Raw genomic sequence first — 19639 nt, 5'->3', positions numbered from 1 at the left:
CCCCCCCCCCCCCCCCTCCCGGATGACACGCTAAGATGCTATACCCAGACGTAAGAACGCAAGAGAACCTGATGAGCTTCCAGCTTTCCTCCTCATAGAATATAGAACATAATGTGTCCTACCTTGTCTTCATCCTCCGCTATTCTGTCGGCTCTCCAAAGATCCTCCTCGGACACTACACTCTGACATGAAATAACGTCCACCACGACACATATGAAAACAGGACCACGTAAGTGTGAACATGGAATTCTCTGGAATATCTCACTCACGGGCGACATCTTGTACGACGGAAGTAAATACACTGAGCAATATTACGCGCAGCAAGAATTCGTAGACGGGGAAACGACAAGGTTATTCCGTCCGTCCGTCCGTCCGTCCGTCCGTCCCGTCGCGAAACACATTTCTTATTCGACCGAAACACAACACATGACGCGAAACGACCTCCACGGTGCGCGGTCGCGATACATACGCGGAAAGATTTCGCCAGCTCGCGCCATGTCGCTTCATCGACCGTACTACTAATTATCGATATGTATCGCGTCGAAAGGGAGACCTATGCGTGCGCATTTCAATGCGCATCTCGACCGCGCAACCGGGCTTTCGGCGGTTTTAATCGAATTTCTATGGGCGATCTTGATCATGTTTGCGCCTCGATACTTCTCCTTTTGTGTCGCAATATCACATCTTACGCTTAAATGCGTCAAGAGTATTAAATAAAACAGAACCGTCGATAAGGTGTTGGTTACCTCAATCGAATAAATGAAATATCAGAAATCTGAATATAAAAACAAAATTGGTCGTTATTCCTCTCATTATGAGTTCTCTTGATTTCGTTCCTGTTCCAGTTTTTAGGTTCTTCGTTCTCCATTTCTTCGTCGCTACGCAGTGGCGAAGTTGGACGGAACTCGTTATCGGATAGAACGGCCGATTACCGCCTCGTCTCGAGTTCGTCCTCGACTTTTAACGCGATTATACGTTGCAGAAACGCTAAATTGCACAGCGCAACGAGAGTTAACGCCTACGAAAACTGCAAATTCGTACAACGTACCTATGAACAGATAAACGAGTTTACGAAAGATAAAAATGTATTAGGTTCGCGCATGCTGGATGTCGTTTCCTGCAATAAAATTTTAACCATGCTAATCTTGGATTATAAAAAATGCTAACGAATAAATTCTGTGAACGGTTGCCAAATGATAGCCGTTGTTTACAACTGGAATTCTATATAATTGAATAGAAACCTGGAATAAAAGCCTATACACCATTTTGTTCAAAGTTTAATTAAAGTGTGGATTCTACAATCCTAGTCAATCGCTTTAGTACAGATAGATTGTGAATACTTCGTTAGAGAGCGATATAACGATGAACACAAGAAACACGTTAAAAGCTTGAAACTTATGGGGCAACCTAAAAACCATTTTTTTATAAAATGTACTAAATGTGCCTTACACCCTTATTCGAGGTTTCCGTTTAATTGTCTACTCAGAAAAATTGGAAAGGAACGAACTTTTGCAATAATTTAGTAATATCGCGACAACTTCCGCTCGAATAAAAAATTCCGTTAATATCGGAAAACAATCGTTAAACGTTACGCACGACGTTTAATCGATAAAATCACTTAACGGAACAAAGATCTGCACCGCTAAAAAATTCTTGTGTGGAAGGTAACAGACGGTACGTGGTGGCATTTGTATCGAAACGTATATTGATGGAAACATGTTACTAGCTGTTCGAGGGCGAAATAGCAAGAGCTCGAGGAATCAATCGAGTCTGAATATTTGAAGCATTCAGAATCTGTAAATAGTCAAAATTGCACTAGCTGTTCAAATAAACTATCTTCTCCGAAACCATTCATGCAACACCCGATTCCCTAAGCGTCTAACATCGTAAAAATGCGCATACCTTGGATAAATTTACTGCAACGCTGATGCTATAAACTTTGGATTACGCTCGCTTTTCGGGAAAATCTGCTCTTCCGAAAATTCACCGACACGCTCAAACCGAAAGTAATAGCTGTGAGTCATGAGACCACTGCGAAGCAGTGGCTTAAAGTTAAAAATAAATTTAACTTCAACTAAAATGAAATTTTTGTCAACTAAAAAGAATAGAGAAGGAAAGAGATAGAGAGAGGATATAACTTGTAAATTATCCACTAACCGCTGGTTATCTTTAAAGATATTGTAGTCCAAAATTCACGGTCAGTAATAAAGATCTATGCTTGCGGTACCGCGTGATTGTCCAATACTGTTAGTTGAAAATTATATGTGAGTAATCAAGTGCAACAATTGCAATATTAACACTTCCGATGTTGACGCTATTATAGAACTTTTCTCATCGTCCACCTTCGTGAAATCATTCAAATTGTTCAACTGCAGAGATTGTATTTTAAATTCTATCCGAATCCTATGCGACGAACCCTTTAAACTTGCCTCTACATCGACAGGCGGATACAAGTAAAACTAATTGTTTCCGTATTGTCTTGAAATTACGTTCAGGATAATAAACGTTCCCAAATTTTCATCGAGTATCATTCAGGATGCTGGAACGCAGAATAATTTACATCAACCATAGACATTCTACCGGGATAAGAGTATACTACCTACAATATTGCAAACTGGAATGTCTGACTGCCGTTGCGTTGTTTCGTAATTCGCGCATAAAAGTAACAGCAGCCGTTACAGTACAAACAACATCGTAGAACATTCTACGGTATATTGTCTTTTGCCTAAGCAGCATAACGCTAAACGCTCGATTATCATAACAATTGTTCCCGTACCGCGATACCATAATTTATGGAAGCAAAAAGCGAATCACGATTATTAGCAGGTTAAAAAAGCTGCGCGACAATCCGGGGTTGTGCTATTTTAAATGGGCTTGCTCTTGATTTCTCGCATAACCGAGCAGAAAAGAGAGAGAGAAAAAGAAAGGATCGAACTACACTTCGTTTCGCTAAAAATGTAATGAAGCTACTCGGAGGCTACGATAAAAATTTAAATACGAAGAGAAAAGTGTGTAAGAGTGGGCGAGATTAGTGATCACTCTGGCACTTTATCTCGTAAAAGGGGAGAAGGAAAATTGACGAAGGAAAAGAGAAGTTTACGAAGAACCGGAAAGGTTGAACCAATCGCTCACCTGTTCTAGCAATCGCACACCTGTAAACGTAGCCACTACTGCTAAACCAATCGTCTCGTACGAATCGTTGTTTGGCCAGTTTACGAGCCCTTGCACTCCACGGGTATCGATTACCGATCGCCTCGGCTACCGTTTTCTTCTAATTCTAAAAAATGGACCAGAGACTTTCCGCAAGCTCCAGTGAAAGGTCTGAACTCGTGTGAGAGAATCCTTGATACTGAGAAGAGAATCAACTTTTCGGAAGAATACTCCAGAACTTTCTCGCTCGAAATTCTCGAAAGGTAGGTCGATTTGGCTCGGTTACTCCATAATTACCCAATCTGCTGTATTCTTTTACGAACTAGCTAACGATGAACAGAAATTATCGGCTTTTAGAACGTTTGAACATTTCTGTACGCTCTTTTCTGTCTCGTCTTTTCAAAAAATTTTCCAATCCATAAAAAGATAATATTTTTCGCCTTTGAATTCGATCGGACAACGATAAAACGGATCATAAAGAGATCTTCAACTTTTATAGCTAAAATGCATCCTATATCTACTAGTACTCGAAACCATATACCGATGATAAAGAACCTTTGAAAACCTCTGGTTGTAAAAATCGACATAGAATAATGTAACTTTTACAGCCGTTTTACTTTTAGCTATCTTGGCCGACAGAGCCAGGATTCTGCGTGTCTAGATCCTACCGCAATCTTGAAGTAGTAGGAATAGTAGGAATAAAATCCTTTAGGTGATAGAAAAATATATTACTCGCGAGAAAAGCTATATAAGAATACTGTATAAGAAATACGAAATTTAATACTTTTGTAAAAAGATTAATTTTATATCGAAAGAAAAGCGATGACTAAAAAAGCTACTTCTAATACTTTTAATGCTAATTTTCATCGTGCATTAGAATAATTAGGGGATGAAACAAATATGTTATCGAGTAATAACTTCTGTCAAATAATAATTATATTTGAATTATTTGAGAAGTTGTATCGTATATTTCGTTGATGTTATTCAGCCAATTTATAGAAGATTGAAAGAAAACCTAAGGAGCACGGTCCTGAACAACGTAATGAAAACCAAAGGAAACCTTTATCCGACCATTTGAACGCCAATTTGCATATTCTATTGACCGTCCCGAGCTTCGCTAGTTCTGTTATTGGTGTAACTTTACCTTTCAAAGTGCTCCTAATATTACACCCCAGCTATTCGACCAACTTCTCCCCAGTCTCTTGAACGTTATACCAATAGGTGGTACGAATGTCCCTCTGCGAGTTAACGTATGCTTACATACCCACCTTTGAATCTAGTGTTCTTTACAATACTATTCGACGTCGATTATTGGAATACCATTTAACCGAATATTTAATTATTCCAACATTGTTTAATCAACAAACGTTATCGAAATTTTACCAATTAGTTATGCAATTAATTTTAATCGTTGGATTATAGTAACGAAAAATAATTCGTCGGCAATGTTTAAAAATCGATCAAAATGCCCCTGGAATTAGGCAAACTCTCTCTACACGAACGAATGTACAGCAGCTCAAGCATTGGGGTACGCAGTGATTCTCAAACAGCTTATTCGTACAAATCTCAGAGAAAAATGATCTTTTCTTTCCAAAACTATTCTAATCTTTAACCTAAACTGTACAGTCAATCAAACATTTTTCATACTATTAAACAATCAGGTATTTATAAAAATACTTACTTTTCTTCGCTTTCTACCTTGTATTTTGCACTATATTATATTAAAAACGTAAGATATATTATTAGCATTACAAAAGTATACATCATTATATAGTCAAGAAACAATTCTGCTAAAGAGAAATTGCGTATCCTTGACCAACTAGGTGGAAAAAATTTACAAATTGTAACATCGATTACAAGTATTTCGAACGAAGTATTATCAAGTCAGCAGTAATTTTTGTAACTACTGGAGAACTGGTAATTTACTTATGGTTTTCCAATGAGTAACTTGATCGCGATTAAATTTTAACCGTTGCAGTGCAGAGAGTTTCTGCTTCCCTTTCTCTGTGCATGGCACTTTAAGGTACTGTTACAATCAAGCCAGATTCAGCTGATCCTTGCTGTACGCAAGAAATTTCAGCTTAGATTGAATCGCGTATAAATGAATGCCGTGCAATTACACAAACACAGTGTAATCAGCGGACAGTTCGGAAAGTTTAGATTGGTCATAGCTATCTCTCTGCTTATGATTATTACAAGCATCTCTTACTTGATAAGTTAGAGAAATATCAAACTATATCGTCTTGTGATTTTCAACACCTTGTAAGAAACAGATTTGTCAAATTTTACCAATATTTGTCAAATGTATGCATATTTTCATGGAATTTTAGTCTCGTCCACCGTATCTTTTATTTATCTTTTGCGTTATACGTGATCCATATTCTATCTCAAACAAATTAAGTGAAAATCAAATACTCCATGTATATTAGAAATAGCTCATTTTTATTTTTCAAATTTATATTTTTATGGATACGATTAAAAAGATATAACGTAAATAGAGATTCACTTTACTTATTAAAAATTATATGAATTGCTTATAACAAGCACTTTACTTTGAATACCATACTACTACTAGTAATAGAATATACTTTTGTACATTATATACATTTTGTCCGCTTTTGCATCTTTGAATTTCACATAAATACATAAAAGTCCACAGTCTAGTTATCATATGTGCCTAGTAAAAAGTACATTAACACGAAAGTCGTCCGTCGATGAATTCAAGAATAAAAAGCAATAAAATGTCCAGGAGAAAGTTACCGTCGACACGCTTCGTTGGTTACGAAAGAAAACTCAAAGACACTTCGTACATATTTCAAGAAATAGAATCTGCACAGGCACGGTCCCTTCTAATATTTTTCATAGCAAATTTTAATAACGACACAGATTCGCTCTTAAGAAACTCGTTATATCGATTCGTTGATACCATAAATGAGTTGGGATAAGCGATAAAAGAAAATACCAAAAAAAAAAAAATAAGATGAATAAGATAAAATAGAATTTATTATTTATGAACATTCAAATGTCTAAACACACACATTATTACACACTAAACGAGGATGACGTGATTTAAAGATGATATCGAGATCCCGATGCGGGACATATGAGTTTAGAAAATATTTTATGGTTTCTTGTCATCATCCTTGTACCAATCCTCACTGTAAAATGGTATAATCGTTTAATTAATCTTGCTTTCTGATCGTTCAAATATTTTACTGCTGTATTATTAAGTCATACGTACCAGCCGGGGACATTTTCAGGTGCGTCGCATCTTTGCTGTTCCTCGTTATAAACAGTTCCGTCGCTACAGCCTTGTTCGCGTGGTGTTACTCCGTTCAGACAGACATAAAACTTCTGACAGTCATCTGGATGAGCAAATTTAGGATGATCGACAACCATTCCTCTGGTATCGACCTGACTTTCCTTCGGACATTCGAAACCGTCTTTCAACTTCTTGTCTACTACTCCACATCCCTGTAGAGATGAAATTTAACATTACATGTAGAATACGTTGTTGCGAAACATATTAATTTTCATTTACTACGTGTACTATCAAGTTGCGATATTCTCAACATCAAGACTAAAAGAATAAATATATTACACATGTAAAATATAGGACAACGTTTACCTCTCGTCCAGCGCTGTCAGGCCATACACACGTGCCGCTATATTCGTCGAAATGCAATCCAGTAGTACAGGTAATTTCGATCGCTTCACCATCGATGCAATTGTAGAAGATGTTACAAACAGACGGGTCTGGATGAGCAAAGAAACCATTCCTTCGTGGACACTTCTTGGTCGGTTGAGGTGGTTCTGTAAATATAAAAAAAATATAACGAGAATTAAAAGCACTTTCATTACTTGCCGTCATAGTATCCTGTATGTCAAGGACATCAACCGCAAAAGCCAATGACACGCGTAACATGTCGTACTTGGACAGTTCAATTTTATTCCGACGAGTGTGTTTCCAACACTTGATACAAGCATTTATTACAAAAATATGGAAAATAATCAAATTCTCAAGGACTAGATTTTATTTAATATCATCCAACGAGTACAATTTATGATGATCTTACGTAGTTCCAGACGATCTCCACAATCAACGTTGAATACGTGATCGCATTTGTTCACTTTACGATTGAGAGGATCGAAAACCAATCCATCTGGACAAACCTTCTCCGTGGCAACGCCATCGATGCATTCGTAGTATTTGTCGCACTGCTTTGAATCCTCATACTGGCCGTCTTTGCTCGGGCAGTTGAATGCACCGTCTATAACAAGTTTCACATAAATGAAAGTTTACTCTCTTTATATATATGTATATATGCGGTAATGAAATTTTCTCCAGTTCTTTTCACGTGTAACGTTTATTTGAGAAACAACCATTTTTTTATCCATTTATGCATATATTCGTAAATTTTCAGCGCCGAGGTTGGAATATTTTTCAGTTTTTCTTGACAGTAGAATTTTTACTACAATAATAAAGTTTAATCCCACATTATTCAATCGAACAATAATCTAAATGGAATATTTTATCACGCGATACGACTGGGAATTCACGTAGGTGAAAATATCGATGAGAATTCTCAAGTGAAAATAAAGTTTAATTTTAGATTATTTTTGTTAGATAATCGATTAATATTCGCGGCCATTAAAAATCACATAGTGTAGCGATAAATCAAAGAATAATCTAAATGGAATATTTTATCAGACGACAGGGCTGGGAATTCACGTAGGTGAAAATGTCGATGGAGTAGCATTCTCGGGGGACTCGTTTTCACTTTGTAAAAATCTGGAATACAAAGAGAGAAAGAAACTGGAACAAATTTCTTAAATTTCTCCACGTTACTTGCGGCATTTACTTTGTAAGATATACCGGAAATCAATGCCACGCTTCAAGAGGCATATAAAGTAGCTTGGCGAGAAGTGCTGTAGCATACGCGAGTTAGTCGAACCAGCCTAACTTCTCTTTCTGTTCCATGAATCTTAAATTCGATCGGCATTATTTTATTTCTTTACGTAATTTATCGGTTTTACATATGTATAGAGACGACAACCACTGCAGATACTTATGCAACTCAGCGAGCAACAGATCTGACATTTACGCTTTAGAAAGTTTAGTTCGACTGTCTTTTACGCGCTCTCCAGGCGAAATGAATACCTTTGGAACGTACTAGAGACACGGATAATTTTTCTCCTCGGGATGGGCGACGAGTTTCAGACGTTTAAATAGTTATGAAATTTTACCGGTTTTACGCGATGATTACGATACCGGAAATTCAGTAGTATTTTAGAAGCTGCGGCAAACCGTGCCGAGAAATTAAGAGAAAGTCTGAGATCTGTTTCAGTGAAACCATTCTTTTCCTTCTCGGTAATTAGCATGTACTCTTTTTGCTTCTGGTTAAAAACGTGCAAAGTAAATTCGAGAAATTTCATGTTTGCTTGAATTACTTTTTGCGATGTTAATTTATAATTTAGAAATATGCAATTAAAAATTATTAATTTCTTCCATTGGTATAAATAAACCGTATAATATCGTATTTGATATAAAAACGACACGCTCGAACAAAAGTATTTTTATTATTACAATTAATAAAACTACCTACCATTATTATTCAAAATACAGGATCTCAATGCTTAATTTAAATATTTGTGTAATTAAGTATAATATTTTTTAATATATACTTTAATAGCGAAGACAAATATTTCCGTATAATTTCATTGTTTTAAGCATGTCCTTTCAAATTTTGCATAGAAAATTATTAAAATACGATACTTACGTGTTACGGCAATCACAGCCAATATCGTTACAAAAGATTCTCTGATCATATTTATCCTTTATTTTTTCGACTTTGATGGAAGCCAATCACGCGATCTAGCAAAGATTATTCCAAACACTGGTCACTAAAGTATGGTAATCTGTATTTTTTGGTCTTCCTTCGAAATGGTGTCTCCGTCGCGAAACACTGCAGCTCTTCGGCAACTCACCACGGTGTATACCCTGTTAGTCCCCACCACGTGCAATGCTTCGTCCCCACTTTCGTTTCGTTTTCATAGATGGATAACCGTCTAGAATCAAGATTGATCGGAGGGACCACGCGCTTTTACCCTTCTTTCCCTCTTCCAGATACCGTCACCGCTGTTCATCTTCTTCCTCTCTTCTATGCCGTACTCTCACTTCGACGTCCTTCGCCAACGTTTGCGGAAAAATTAAAATTACAGCGATCTTTACAAATGATCACCGCGTTCCTGGAATGTTTCGAAATCCATGTAACTATAATGCTATCGGTAGTTTGCTTTTCGTAAACTTTAGTTCGCTTTTATTAGATCTGGTTCAAGTAATTTAAAATAAATCTATACATATATGTATTATGTTATAAATTTAAGTAGATGGTAAGCGAACATCGAATCTTGTTAGACAATGTTTGATCTTATTATATCATTCGATTTACGATGTTAATTTCCTCTTCAGTTCAGAGATCGGTTACGCTACATCTTTCACTCTCTCCTCTTATGTTTCTTGCCTCTTTCGCTCCATTTCTTTCACCGATGTACTGCGTGTTTTACCTAATTGATAATTCTGGTCGTCTTCTAAATTTAGCAAAACTAGTTTTATAAAATATCGTAGTGTAAAATAAATTTTTGTTTATTAGTGTAGTTTGAAAGTAACGATATTATTATAGATGGAATAAGATAGTTTGACATGCGACTAACATTGTTGCAAAGTGTTACATAAAATTTCCTCGAATCGATTATTGCGAAAGCGACACTAAATTTAATTTATCACGAAAGCATCACACGTTGACACACTGATCGATCGAGCAGATTTCGGAAACGTTCGCCGTGAAATGCGAAGAACTTTCAGACGATCACTTTCACTGCTCACGGAAATTTACATGCGATTTGAATTCACTAAAGAAAAAGTGACAATACTCACAGCGATAAATACGAATAGCTCGAAAGACTATTTTGTTTGTAAAAAGTATTGTACAATTTTTGATACGTACCCGGTAATAAAGAATCCGATAAATGTACTCTGATATAATTATATAGGATGACTTTACACAAAATCTTAAACAAAGCACCAGGAACCGTATTTCTATGATGCTATCGAGAAGTTACGAATACAAATAAAAGTAAAAACTTTCACTCTTTCACAGTTCGTGTGACAATTTCGTTATATACGTACGAGTATATGTTAACAATAACAGAATTATGCAATTGTACGTATGGTAATTAGAAAATAATTTCGTTCCCATGTTATAAAAAAGAGAGACGTATTAAAAGTGTTTTATTTTCCATGAAATATTTAATAAGTAAGTGAACATTAAAATCTACAGATGAACTTAATCTTAAATCTACGTCGGTGGTTTGGCGCCTTTTCTCCTGCTATGTCCACCAGAAGGTTTTGGTTTCGGTGGTGGATTTTCCAAAGCGTCCAATTCCTCGTCGGTCAATTGACCTTTGTACCAGTCTTTGCTAAAATTCCGTAGAAACATCTGCTTATTATCTTCGTCAGAAAGTAAAACACGAAACGAATACCGAATTTTTGACAATTATTATTTATCCTCGGCAATAATCCACGCTGAACGTGGTTTATCTTACTCGAACTTACCACTCGGGTATTTTCCTCGCCCAATCACATTTTCCAGTGCGTTCGTCGAAAGCTTGACCCAATTTACAACCGCTCCTCCTAGGTATCTCTCCATTCACGCACACGTAAAAATATTGACAATCCTCCGTATCAGGATATCGAGGGTGCGTGGCAGCAACAGACTCGTCTACTTTTGGGCACGTGAAATTAAATAATTCCCTGGAACCGCAGCCTTTTTTCTGCGCCTCGTCGGGCCAATTGCAAATACCCGTTTTCTCGGAGAAGACCAGACCCTCTGGACACGTGATCATATTATACTTTCCTTCCACACAGTAGTAGAACGTATTGCATATTCTAGTATCTTCGTGAGCGAAATAGCCGTGCATTCTTGGGCAATGTGGAGAGGGTTGTGGTTTCTCTGTAATCGAATTTATTTACGGTTAGCAGGGAAATAATTTAGAGCACGTTGTAATACAATTCGATACTCACGTAATTTTGGCCTCTTGCTGCAATCGATTCCGAATGGCAGGTCGCATTTTTCGTGTTGAGGGCTAAAGTCGTTAAACACAAGACCATCGGGACATAGTTTCTCGATGACTTTGCCATCCCGGCAGTCGTAATATTTGTCGCATTGTTCCGCATCAGGAAAATAACCGTTAGGTTCGGGACATTGATCCGAAAGTTCTTCTTCGTCCTCCTCGTACTCTTCCTCGTCTGCCGTAGGTTGCTGTTTCTTCTGCAACGCTGGCAAAGCCACTTTCCTACGATTCTGCTCGAGTGCCTCTTGCTTCCTCGTTAAAGCGGTGACAACACCTAAAAAATGTCCGATCGTTACGATATTTACGAATGTTTTTTCTAACGTGTTAGCAAAACCCTTGGCTGCAATTTATTCAACGTTATTCTTTGATATTTCCTTGCAGGAAATTACAAATTTTTTTCTACGTCTTTGCTCTGAAGAAAATGCATATTTGACCTTGGTTTAGAAATAAATTTCATTTCAACTCTTTCTATGCGAAAAGGTGAACCCCGTACAATGCGGATGCATTTACGTCGGTAGCCAGGAATAACGAATGAATTTGAATAAAAAATACAAAGAGTAGAAAATAAAAACGGTGAATGGCGAGAGAGGGTCGACTGGTCGGAGTGTTTTCAAGGCAAGACGCGACGTCTTGCGTCCCTGAATAAACGCCGGTTTGTACGTAAACGCCGGTCGACCTCGCGAACGGAAGAAAGCGAGAAAGTGGCTGGTCCCCGTGTGTGTCTGCTCGGCCACAACTTAAATGTCGTTTAATCGCTCAGACCTGTTAACTTTCCAACACTCTATATAGGCTTCGATACGTTTTGAAGATGATAATTTTAGCCGTGCGAGCCTAAATTTAGCGTGGAACCATAGTAGACCATGACGAGAAAATGTATCTGCCAATTAATCGCATTGATTGGATTGTATTTACGTAGAGTAGGTAATTCAAAGAGACGTTCAAATAATTTCGCCATGAATTAGTTTACTTTAAAGAGATCAACGACATTAGAGAAAAATTTACTTTTCACTTTATAGAGAAAAATTGAAAATTCTAGCTGATGGGTATTTTTATTACCGAGAAGACAACTCGATTAAATATCGACTAACCACTAATTAAATTTCCACATCACGCGTCACCGTGATTATCGAAGTAACCCAAGTCGAGAATCTAAAAAGAAGGAATCTGTTTCTTACTTTCCGTTGCGTCTATTTACATCACAATAATATGAAATGCTCTTTACAAAGTGGTAAAAGTCGGACCTTTGGATTGAGCTGGTTGTTGCGAGGTCAAACACAATTCAATTCATACGTCAAACGCAACACTTCAAATATCTCGAAACGAAAAATATACGACACAAGCCACTTTCATAATCACCGGCGTACGTGTGACGCACTGGTTGCTTTCCACAGCTCCGGTGTTGCACATATGCGACGCATTCTAAAATCCACCCGAATTATCTACTTATCATTTTCTATTATTACATACGTATACGAATATATGTCATATTGTGTAACATGTCGAAAATTTGAAACTTGGCCTGTGAACGACGACTTTTTCCTTAAACGACGATAGCGAAAGGATTAAGTAAGATTTTCGTTCGATTTGTTCGTCAAATTGCAAATCAGCACGTGGTCTAGAGAAATGAAACTTTCTACAAGAAGCTGCAGCGAACTGATTTCTCAACAACAAACGATGGTGTAAGTTGTTTCGTGATAAGAATCGTTGTAAGAAGATAAGAATCGTGTATGTACATATGTAGGATGTATAAATCAAATTATGAATGAATCAGATCATTCAACCAATATGCATGTAAATTAAGGCTACAATTTCCATATTGCGCGTCTATCTCTATACACGATCAGATGTAAATTATTAAGAATCTCTACAGAATAGAATTGATACTATAGCAAACTTATTCTAACAACTAATAGAAACCATAGTAACAGCCGTAGCAATAATTAAATCCACGTCGCTACTTTGTAAGAAGTAAAACAATACCTCGGATAAAGGTCACTAGTCAAACTGGCTGTCATTTTAACAATTATTCTCACGGTGTCTTTCTATCTTACAGTGAAATTCTTTAAGATTCAGGTATTTAGCAAGTTTGAAACAATTTGTCTATAAACTATTGATTTCTGCTATCGAATACGAAAGATTCACGTAGTTACGTTTACAAAACTAGAAAGTTTAAACGAGTGAAAACGCAGTTACACACTTAATAAGGATCGAAACGTTGGTTTTATAAAATTACTCACCGAGACAAATTAGGACACACAACACCTCCGTCTTCATCCTGACGGAGGACGTGAATATTCGAAAAAAATATAGTCTTTTCGTTACGTCAGAATCAAGTCACGGTTCTTCGAACGTGAAGGAATTGATGACTAGAGACTACTGGGTCGCATCGAGAGGGTCCCAGGGCCTTATATGCATCCCCCACTTTTCCATTCACGAGGTTACAACATTCGATGACCGCGTAGAACCAAAGGAGAACCATAGCTCTTCTGCATACTCGCGTCGATCCAACACTCCGTTAAAGCTACATCGAGTTAGCCGTACATTAAACAAGATAATCGATGTTTCAAGCATTTTTAGATATAAAGTGCTTAATATGATTGGAATTTCATTAACACGGAATCAAGAACTTTAATAGTCTTCTGTATTCTCTTTTATTAATTGCATTTTTTTATTTTATATCGTTTGTGTTTATCATTAAATGCTTCTTTGAAGTGTTCTGTCATACGATTAGAATTTATGGTAGATTGAACTATGTTATATCCGTTTGCGTAGATTTAATAACAGGTTTCGCGATCCCACCATCCTGCAGGATTTCTTCTGATCCAAAGCTTTCTAAGTTCGTCGTAAACCAGAATAATCACCGCATACGGTACACCTGGTAGCCACCACTCAAAGATCAATGGATAAGTTCTGAGAATTTCTTTCATATAAGGGGCATAACATACGACGCAGGCTACCGTTATCTCGAAAACGATCCCAAAATTAAGTACCCAATTGTCCATGCCTTGATGAAAGAGAGAGACACGACGAGTTTTGCAGATCATCACGTCAGCAATTTGAACAATCACTATACTGACAAAGAAAGCGGTATGGCAAGTATATTCGAGTATCTTGCGCTGCTCGTACGTCCATTCTTGACCGTAACAATCTTGCAAGTCGTTTACGACGATACTGTCCCACGACGATCGTAAATCCAGTAATCTATAAGGTAGAAAACCATGTTCCGCCATAACTACGAAATATGTGACGAAACCAGCACAAGCTTCGATTATGCCGATCTGTCCGTAAGACAGGAAAAGTAACCGATGACTGACGAGATGATCTTTTAGTGGAATTCTGGGTTTCCTACAATTTCGAATTAATTTAATTTATAGCTTGAAAAAAATTATAACTTAAGATTCTTAATATAATAATGATAGAGATTAATTTTTGAAGCAAAATGATCGGTACCTAAGGATAAGGTTGGATTCAGATTTCTCGTAAGCCAATGAAACGGCTGGCCACATGTCCGTGCCAAGATCTATACACAATATACAAATCACGCCTACAGGCAGAGGAATGCCAAGTACAATGAATGCCAAAAAAGGTGTTATCTCTGGAATGTTACTAGCTAGAGTATACGCGATACTCGATTTCAAATTGTCGAATACTCTTCGTCCTTCTTCGATCCCGGCAACTATAGAGGCAAAATCGTCGTTTAATAGAATCAAGTCTGCAACTTCTTTACTCACGTCCGACCCTATCGATGAAACACGCGTTAAAACACATGTCACTTAAGTAACATCATCGAAGATTAATAAGATCAAGTAATTAAATATTCCTGTCTGGTTGATTTCTCTTAGATTTAACCCTGCTATGTTCCCTCGGCCATTTTTTAACCAATTATACATATTTTTCTAAAGTTAAAAAATATTTGAACAAGATGCGAGAAAAGCGTTATTCTTATCTTTGGTTTCAATTTTATGATAAACGTTTACTTAAAACGTTACAAATCCGTTTTATAAGAACGGAAATTCGAAATGTCAAAACTCGAGCGCCTTAGCAAGGTTAATAATTATTAAAAAACGAAACAGTAAAGTACCAGCAATCCCCATAGCTATGCCAATATCGGCCTTTTTCAATGCCGGTGTGTCATTGACTCCATCACCGGTAACAGCGGTGATCAGATGAAGTCGTTGACAGCTCTCTACGATCTGAAGCTTTTGCACGGGAGATGTTCTAGCGAAAACAATCTCAGGGTATTGTCTTATGATACGGTCGAGTTCTTCCGAGTCTAAGTCTCGCAACTCCACTCCCGTCACCACGATCGAATGTTTCTTTTCATTGTGATCGTTGTGCAAAAAATCATCGGTGATGATGCCGACATACTTAGCGATTGCTCTCGCTGTATCAGGGTGATCGCCAGTTACCATGATCACCTTGATTCCGGCGCAACGACATTTGTACACTGCGTCTGGCACTGCTGGCCTCGGCGGATCCATCATTGATATTAACCCGATCTAATAATAATGTAGAATATCGACTTACTTGCATGAATTCGTGTATATTTCATTTTAATAAAGATAAAAATATAACGCAAGAGTTATTTCAATAAATGAATCGCTATATAAAAAAAAGGAAATAACAAACTAATAACTACAAAGATGTGTTGAAGAAACAAATTGTCTTTCCGATGGATATTAATTAAAACTTTAAGAAACTACGTATAAACAGAAGATTACTAGTCTCAAGTTTTGAAGAGGAAAATTTGGAGGATCCTCTGTGAAGACGTAATTCGATGGAAAAGAAGATACAGGCAGATCGAGATCAGCAAAACCAAGTACACGTTCACCATTATTTGCTAGAATATAACAAGATTCCGTATAAGCTTTCTTGATTTCATCATTCAGTTTCCTTGTTTCGTTATCGAACGCCACGCTCGAGCATCGCTCTAGAACTCTTTCTGGTGCACCCTTTAAAAAAACAACGTATTTCTTCCCACACATATAAACGTTGGCTTGAAATTTATCCGTCGAATTAAACGGTATTTCGGACACCTAAATTAACAAAGATAAGTTCGTTACATCGATGGATGACGGAGTCCGTAAACGATCATACTTTGACACCTTTACGCAAGTTCTTCTATATGCTTCTACGCCTCCTTTCACGAGAACTTCCATACATTTTAATAAGGCAGCGTCAGAAGCATCCCCCAAAATTTTCCTTTCTCTCAACGGCGGTGCGGGCATATTTTTAGGTAAAGGCTCCCATTCAGCCCGATTACAAAGACTAGCCACCCTGGCTAAGTTATGAAATCCTGTGTTTTTAATATATTTTCTCCACGTGTCAGAAGCCATTACCTCTTGCAATTCACCGTTGTACCACATGTGTCTGACCTGAACAGTAGATAACGAAGTTAATTTCGTAATCGCCAGTTTCGCGATATTAAAGATCCGATTAAGTAGCGTTAAGATGGTGAAGCATGAACTTCATTAAAAAAAGAAACACGAAGGGTGAAGTTGCTATCGTATTTTATAATATCATGAAATATCGAACGTAACTCGATGCTACCACCCAACCAGGTCTTTATTGGTGTTCTGTCGCGTCTTACCTAATTGATTTTTACGATCTCCATCCGTTCCTTGAATATAAAACGATCTTTCGAAACGCAGACAGCGTCACAATTTCCATCTTGGCTAAATATAAATCGCAACTTTATTTATTCTTGGCAACGAATCGACTCTTGCCACCATCGAGCCCTCTCATTATATTTTCAAGATGTGTCGATGAATATTCAAATGCACCGGTAAATCGTTATCTTCTTTCCTTCGATCTTGTTTTGTAAAACTAAAAAAAAAAAAAAAAGAAAGAAAAGAAGAAAGAAAGTTGGTGCTAATATTTAAATAGGAACAGTATCCTTTTTATAATTTAGTCATTATTTCCTTTCTTTCTACTTTCTTCAAATTATCGCCTATTACATATTATACAGTCCGTCGTAATAAATCAAATTCCACAGTTCGTAGAAATAGAGAAATAGAATTCTTAAACGAAGAGAATTCTACCAATGACACAGCACGCTTACGGTCATTTTATTTTGAGTGAGCGTTCCCGTTTTGTCACTGCAAATAACAGCGGTGCATCCTAATGTCTCGATAGCTTCGAGATGCTTCACCAGGCAATTTTTGCTTGCCATTCTGTTCGCTGTTAAAGTAAGGCTAACGGTCATAGTGGCTGCCAATCCCTCCGGCACGTTCGCAACTATTATACCGATTAGAAACGCTATCGAATTGATCCAAGTATAGCCCATTGCCGTGGACAAGGTAAAGAACAGCATTCCGAGGAATATAGCCCAGCACGATATTATTTTCATAAATCGATGAAGTTCGCGTGAAAGGGGCGTGGGTCTTGATGCCAATTTCGAAGTTAGTTTAGCAACTCTACCCATCACGGTATTGTCACCGCGAGCAACCACGACTCCTTTTCCGCTGCCTGTTGTACATTAACGAAGCTTAACTTTACGAAACGATACAGGAAGCCTTGAGAAACCATAGGAAATTCTTGAGAAATTAATACGCGGCAACTCGTTTCGTCATACGTTACCTTCCACTATATCGGTTGAGAAGAAAACCATATTCTTTGCCTCCATCAGATTATTCGTTGGATGAACATTGGCTGTTCTTAAAAGTGGGATAGATTCTCCGGTAATCGAAGCATTGTCGATCTTAAGACCTTAGTGGAACGTATATATTTCTTCAAAATGGTCAGGCAGTTAATGAAACCGACTTGTAATGAATTAAATATCATGAAATAACTGCGAAACGATATATATATACGAATTTAATATATTTGAAACTGATGGCGTTACCTTTGAGAATAAACGAAATGATCGGACGAGTAAAACAGTACCAGAGCTGTAAACAGTGGCTACAAAAAGCATTGGAATACTATTGTACCACAGAGCATTGACACACCAATTAATTAGATCCGAGTATATTAAATTTCATATCATTTAGCAGTGCCTTCGTGTGAGTACGATAATTTGATATTGTGAAAATGAAATATATAGAAAGCGATAAAAAAGAAAAGAAGAAACATAATTCATCAAATTTAGATAATCTAGTATGTAGACAAATATTTTACGCTTCTTTAGATTGTATTTATAACAAAATCGACAAGATATCTCGAGCGTCGACGAAGAGAAAGGCGAGGACTTTTTTGTTGGGAAATAAGAAAGTTACGGTTGCAACTGCAGCGATACGAATTTACCTTGACATTCCAGGATCCTAATGTCAGCGGGTACTCGGTCACCGGTTTCCAAAAGGACAATGTCCCCGATAACTAATTCGGCTACGGGCAATACCTTTTTTTCGCCGTCCCTCAGGACCTTCGTCTTTTGCGGCAACATCTGCTGGAACGACTCTATAATTCGAGAACTCTTCGACTCCTGATAATGGCTGAACATCGCTGTAACTAAGATTAAGCCAACGAGCACGATGCCAAGCCCCAAATGTTCCTTAGAAGCTTCGCCGTAAGTGCCATATTCCAGAAGATAATTGCAAAAACATAATACAGCACCTATCTAAACAATTTATACCTTTCGTTATACGATGTACATAGTGGCTCGCGAAAGTATTTGAGTAGAAAGTATTTGAGTACGTAAAATTTGAAAAGGATCTAAAAATGTATTTAAAAGTTACAAGATGTTTAGCTACACTTCGCGAAGATCATCAAAGTAATTGGACAGTCGATTACATTAATAAGCCATAATATGTAGTAGAATCATTTGTAACACTAATCGTGCGTTTAAGATTTCCGTTCGTGTTATACACTAATTTTTCACTAAGTTTACGTTTGCCATAAATGTCTATATCATTACAGTGCTAACGAAATTTCAAAGTGTTTCACGTAACACATATGATATGTATATGTACATATAATGTTCGAATACTTTCGTGAACCACTGTATATCGTACGATATTAAAGATAAAATTTATTCGTATACCCATATCAATAAAGAAAATCCACCGAAACATAAACGTAAGAATTTTAATACATTAGAAATCTTTCTTGGAGGCGTCAGTTCATTTGGACCAGTCTTGTCTAAAAGATCGCATGCAATGGTTGTGGATAGGCCATGCGTCGCATTTGTCCCTAGACTTTGCAATAAATCTTCCGTTGCTCGAAGGTGAACGTCTGTTTCGATATCACGACGTAGAGATTCGAGATTGGTAACAGTACGTTGTCGTCTTCGTCTTCCAGTGTATGGTAAAATTTTCCATTTACGAAACCAATTCGTTGAAAACATTATTAGATGCAAGAATCAAAAGAAAAATATATTGTTTATAAAAACGTGAAATAACCAAAATATGTACATATT

At 37.2% G+C, this 19639-nt stretch overlaps 3 protein-coding genes across 3 annotated transcripts; all 3 read right to left on the bottom strand.

Moving 5' to 3' along the window:
- Positions 1-6126: 6126 nt before the first annotated feature.
- LOC100746529 (protein obstructor-E-like) lies at positions 6127-9125 on the bottom strand. Its single transcript, XM_003487492.4, has 5 exons — positions 8931-9125; positions 7227-7421; positions 6779-6963; positions 6392-6624; positions 6127-6308 (listed from the first exon to the last, which is right to left on the bottom strand). The coding sequence occupies exons 1-5, from the start codon at positions 8977-8979 to the stop codon at positions 6272-6274; spliced, it is 699 nt and encodes a 232-aa protein (XP_003487540.1). The 5' UTR covers positions 8980-9125; the 3' UTR covers positions 6127-6271.
- A 1288-nt stretch (positions 9126-10413) lies between these two features.
- LOC100746412 (protein obstructor-E) lies at positions 10414-13677 on the bottom strand. The gene is made up of 4 exons (XM_003487491.4): positions 13521-13677; positions 11234-11557; positions 10766-11162; positions 10414-10629 (listed from the first exon to the last, which is right to left on the bottom strand). Exons 1-4 carry the CDS (start codon positions 13555-13557, stop codon positions 10509-10511), a joined length of 879 nt encoding a protein of 292 aa, XP_003487539.1. The 5' UTR covers positions 13558-13677; the 3' UTR covers positions 10414-10508.
- A 135-nt stretch (positions 13678-13812) lies between these two features.
- LOC100740458 (sodium/potassium-transporting ATPase subunit alpha-like) lies at positions 13813-19567 on the bottom strand. The gene is made up of 9 exons (XM_033319529.1): positions 19265-19567; positions 18529-18841; positions 17863-17991; positions 17345-17751; positions 16389-16658; positions 16005-16319; positions 15365-15782; positions 14734-15022; positions 13813-14628 (listed from the first exon to the last, which is right to left on the bottom strand). The coding sequence occupies exons 1-9, from the start codon at positions 19565-19567 to the stop codon at positions 14058-14060; spliced, it is 3015 nt and encodes a 1004-aa protein (XP_033175420.1). The 3' UTR covers positions 13813-14057.
- Between the last annotated feature and the right edge of the window lie 72 nt (positions 19568-19639).

This window comes from Bombus impatiens, unplaced genomic scaffold (assembly GCF_000188095.3).
Source record: "Bombus impatiens unplaced genomic scaffold, BIMP_2.2 scf_0155, whole genome shotgun sequence".
In the NCBI taxonomy this organism is placed as follows: domain Eukaryota; kingdom Metazoa; phylum Arthropoda; class Insecta; order Hymenoptera; family Apidae; genus Bombus; species Bombus impatiens.
This window is presented reverse-complemented; position numbering and strand designations above follow the sequence as displayed.

What these genes read in the sequence shown, in the direction of transcription:
- LOC100746529 (XM_003487492.4), bottom strand. Translation starts at nt 8,979, where the DNA reads ATGATCAGAGAATCTTTTGTAACGATATTGGCTGTGATTGCCGTAACA. An exon ending in GGCTGTGATTGCCGTAACAC is followed by an intron (nt 7,422 to 8,930) that starts GTAAGTATCGTA and finishes AACTTGTTATAG; the next exon opens with ACGGTGCATTCAACTGCCCG. An exon ending in TGGAGATCGTCTGGAACTAC is followed by an intron (nt 6,964 to 7,226) that starts GTAAGATCATCA and finishes TTATATTTACAG; the next exon opens with AACCACCTCAACCGACCAAG.
- LOC100746412 (XM_003487491.4), bottom strand. Translation starts at nt 13,557, where the DNA reads ATGAAGACGGAGGTGTTGTGTGTCCTAATTTGTCTCG. An exon ending in GTGTGTCCTAATTTGTCTCG is followed by an intron (nt 11,558 to 13,520) that starts GTGAGTAATTTT and finishes GACATTTTTTAG; the next exon opens with GTGTTGTCACCGCTTTAACG. An exon ending in CAGCAAGAGGCCAAAATTAC is followed by an intron (nt 11,163 to 11,233) that starts GTGAGTATCGAA and finishes ATTCGATTACAG; the next exon opens with AGAAACCACAACCCTCTCCA.
- LOC100740458 (XM_033319529.1), bottom strand. Translation starts at nt 19,567, where the DNA reads ATGTTTTCAACGAATTGGTTTCGTAAATGGAAAATTTTACCATACACT. An exon ending in GATTTTCTTTATTGATATGG is followed by an intron (nt 18,842 to 19,264) that starts GTATACGAATAA and finishes TAAATTGTTTAG; the next exon opens with ATAGGTGCTGTATTATGTTT. An exon ending in ATAGAAGAACTTGCGTAAAG is followed by an intron (nt 16,320 to 16,388) that starts GTGTCAAAGTAT and finishes TTGTTAATTTAG; the next exon opens with GTGTCCGAAATACCGTTTAA.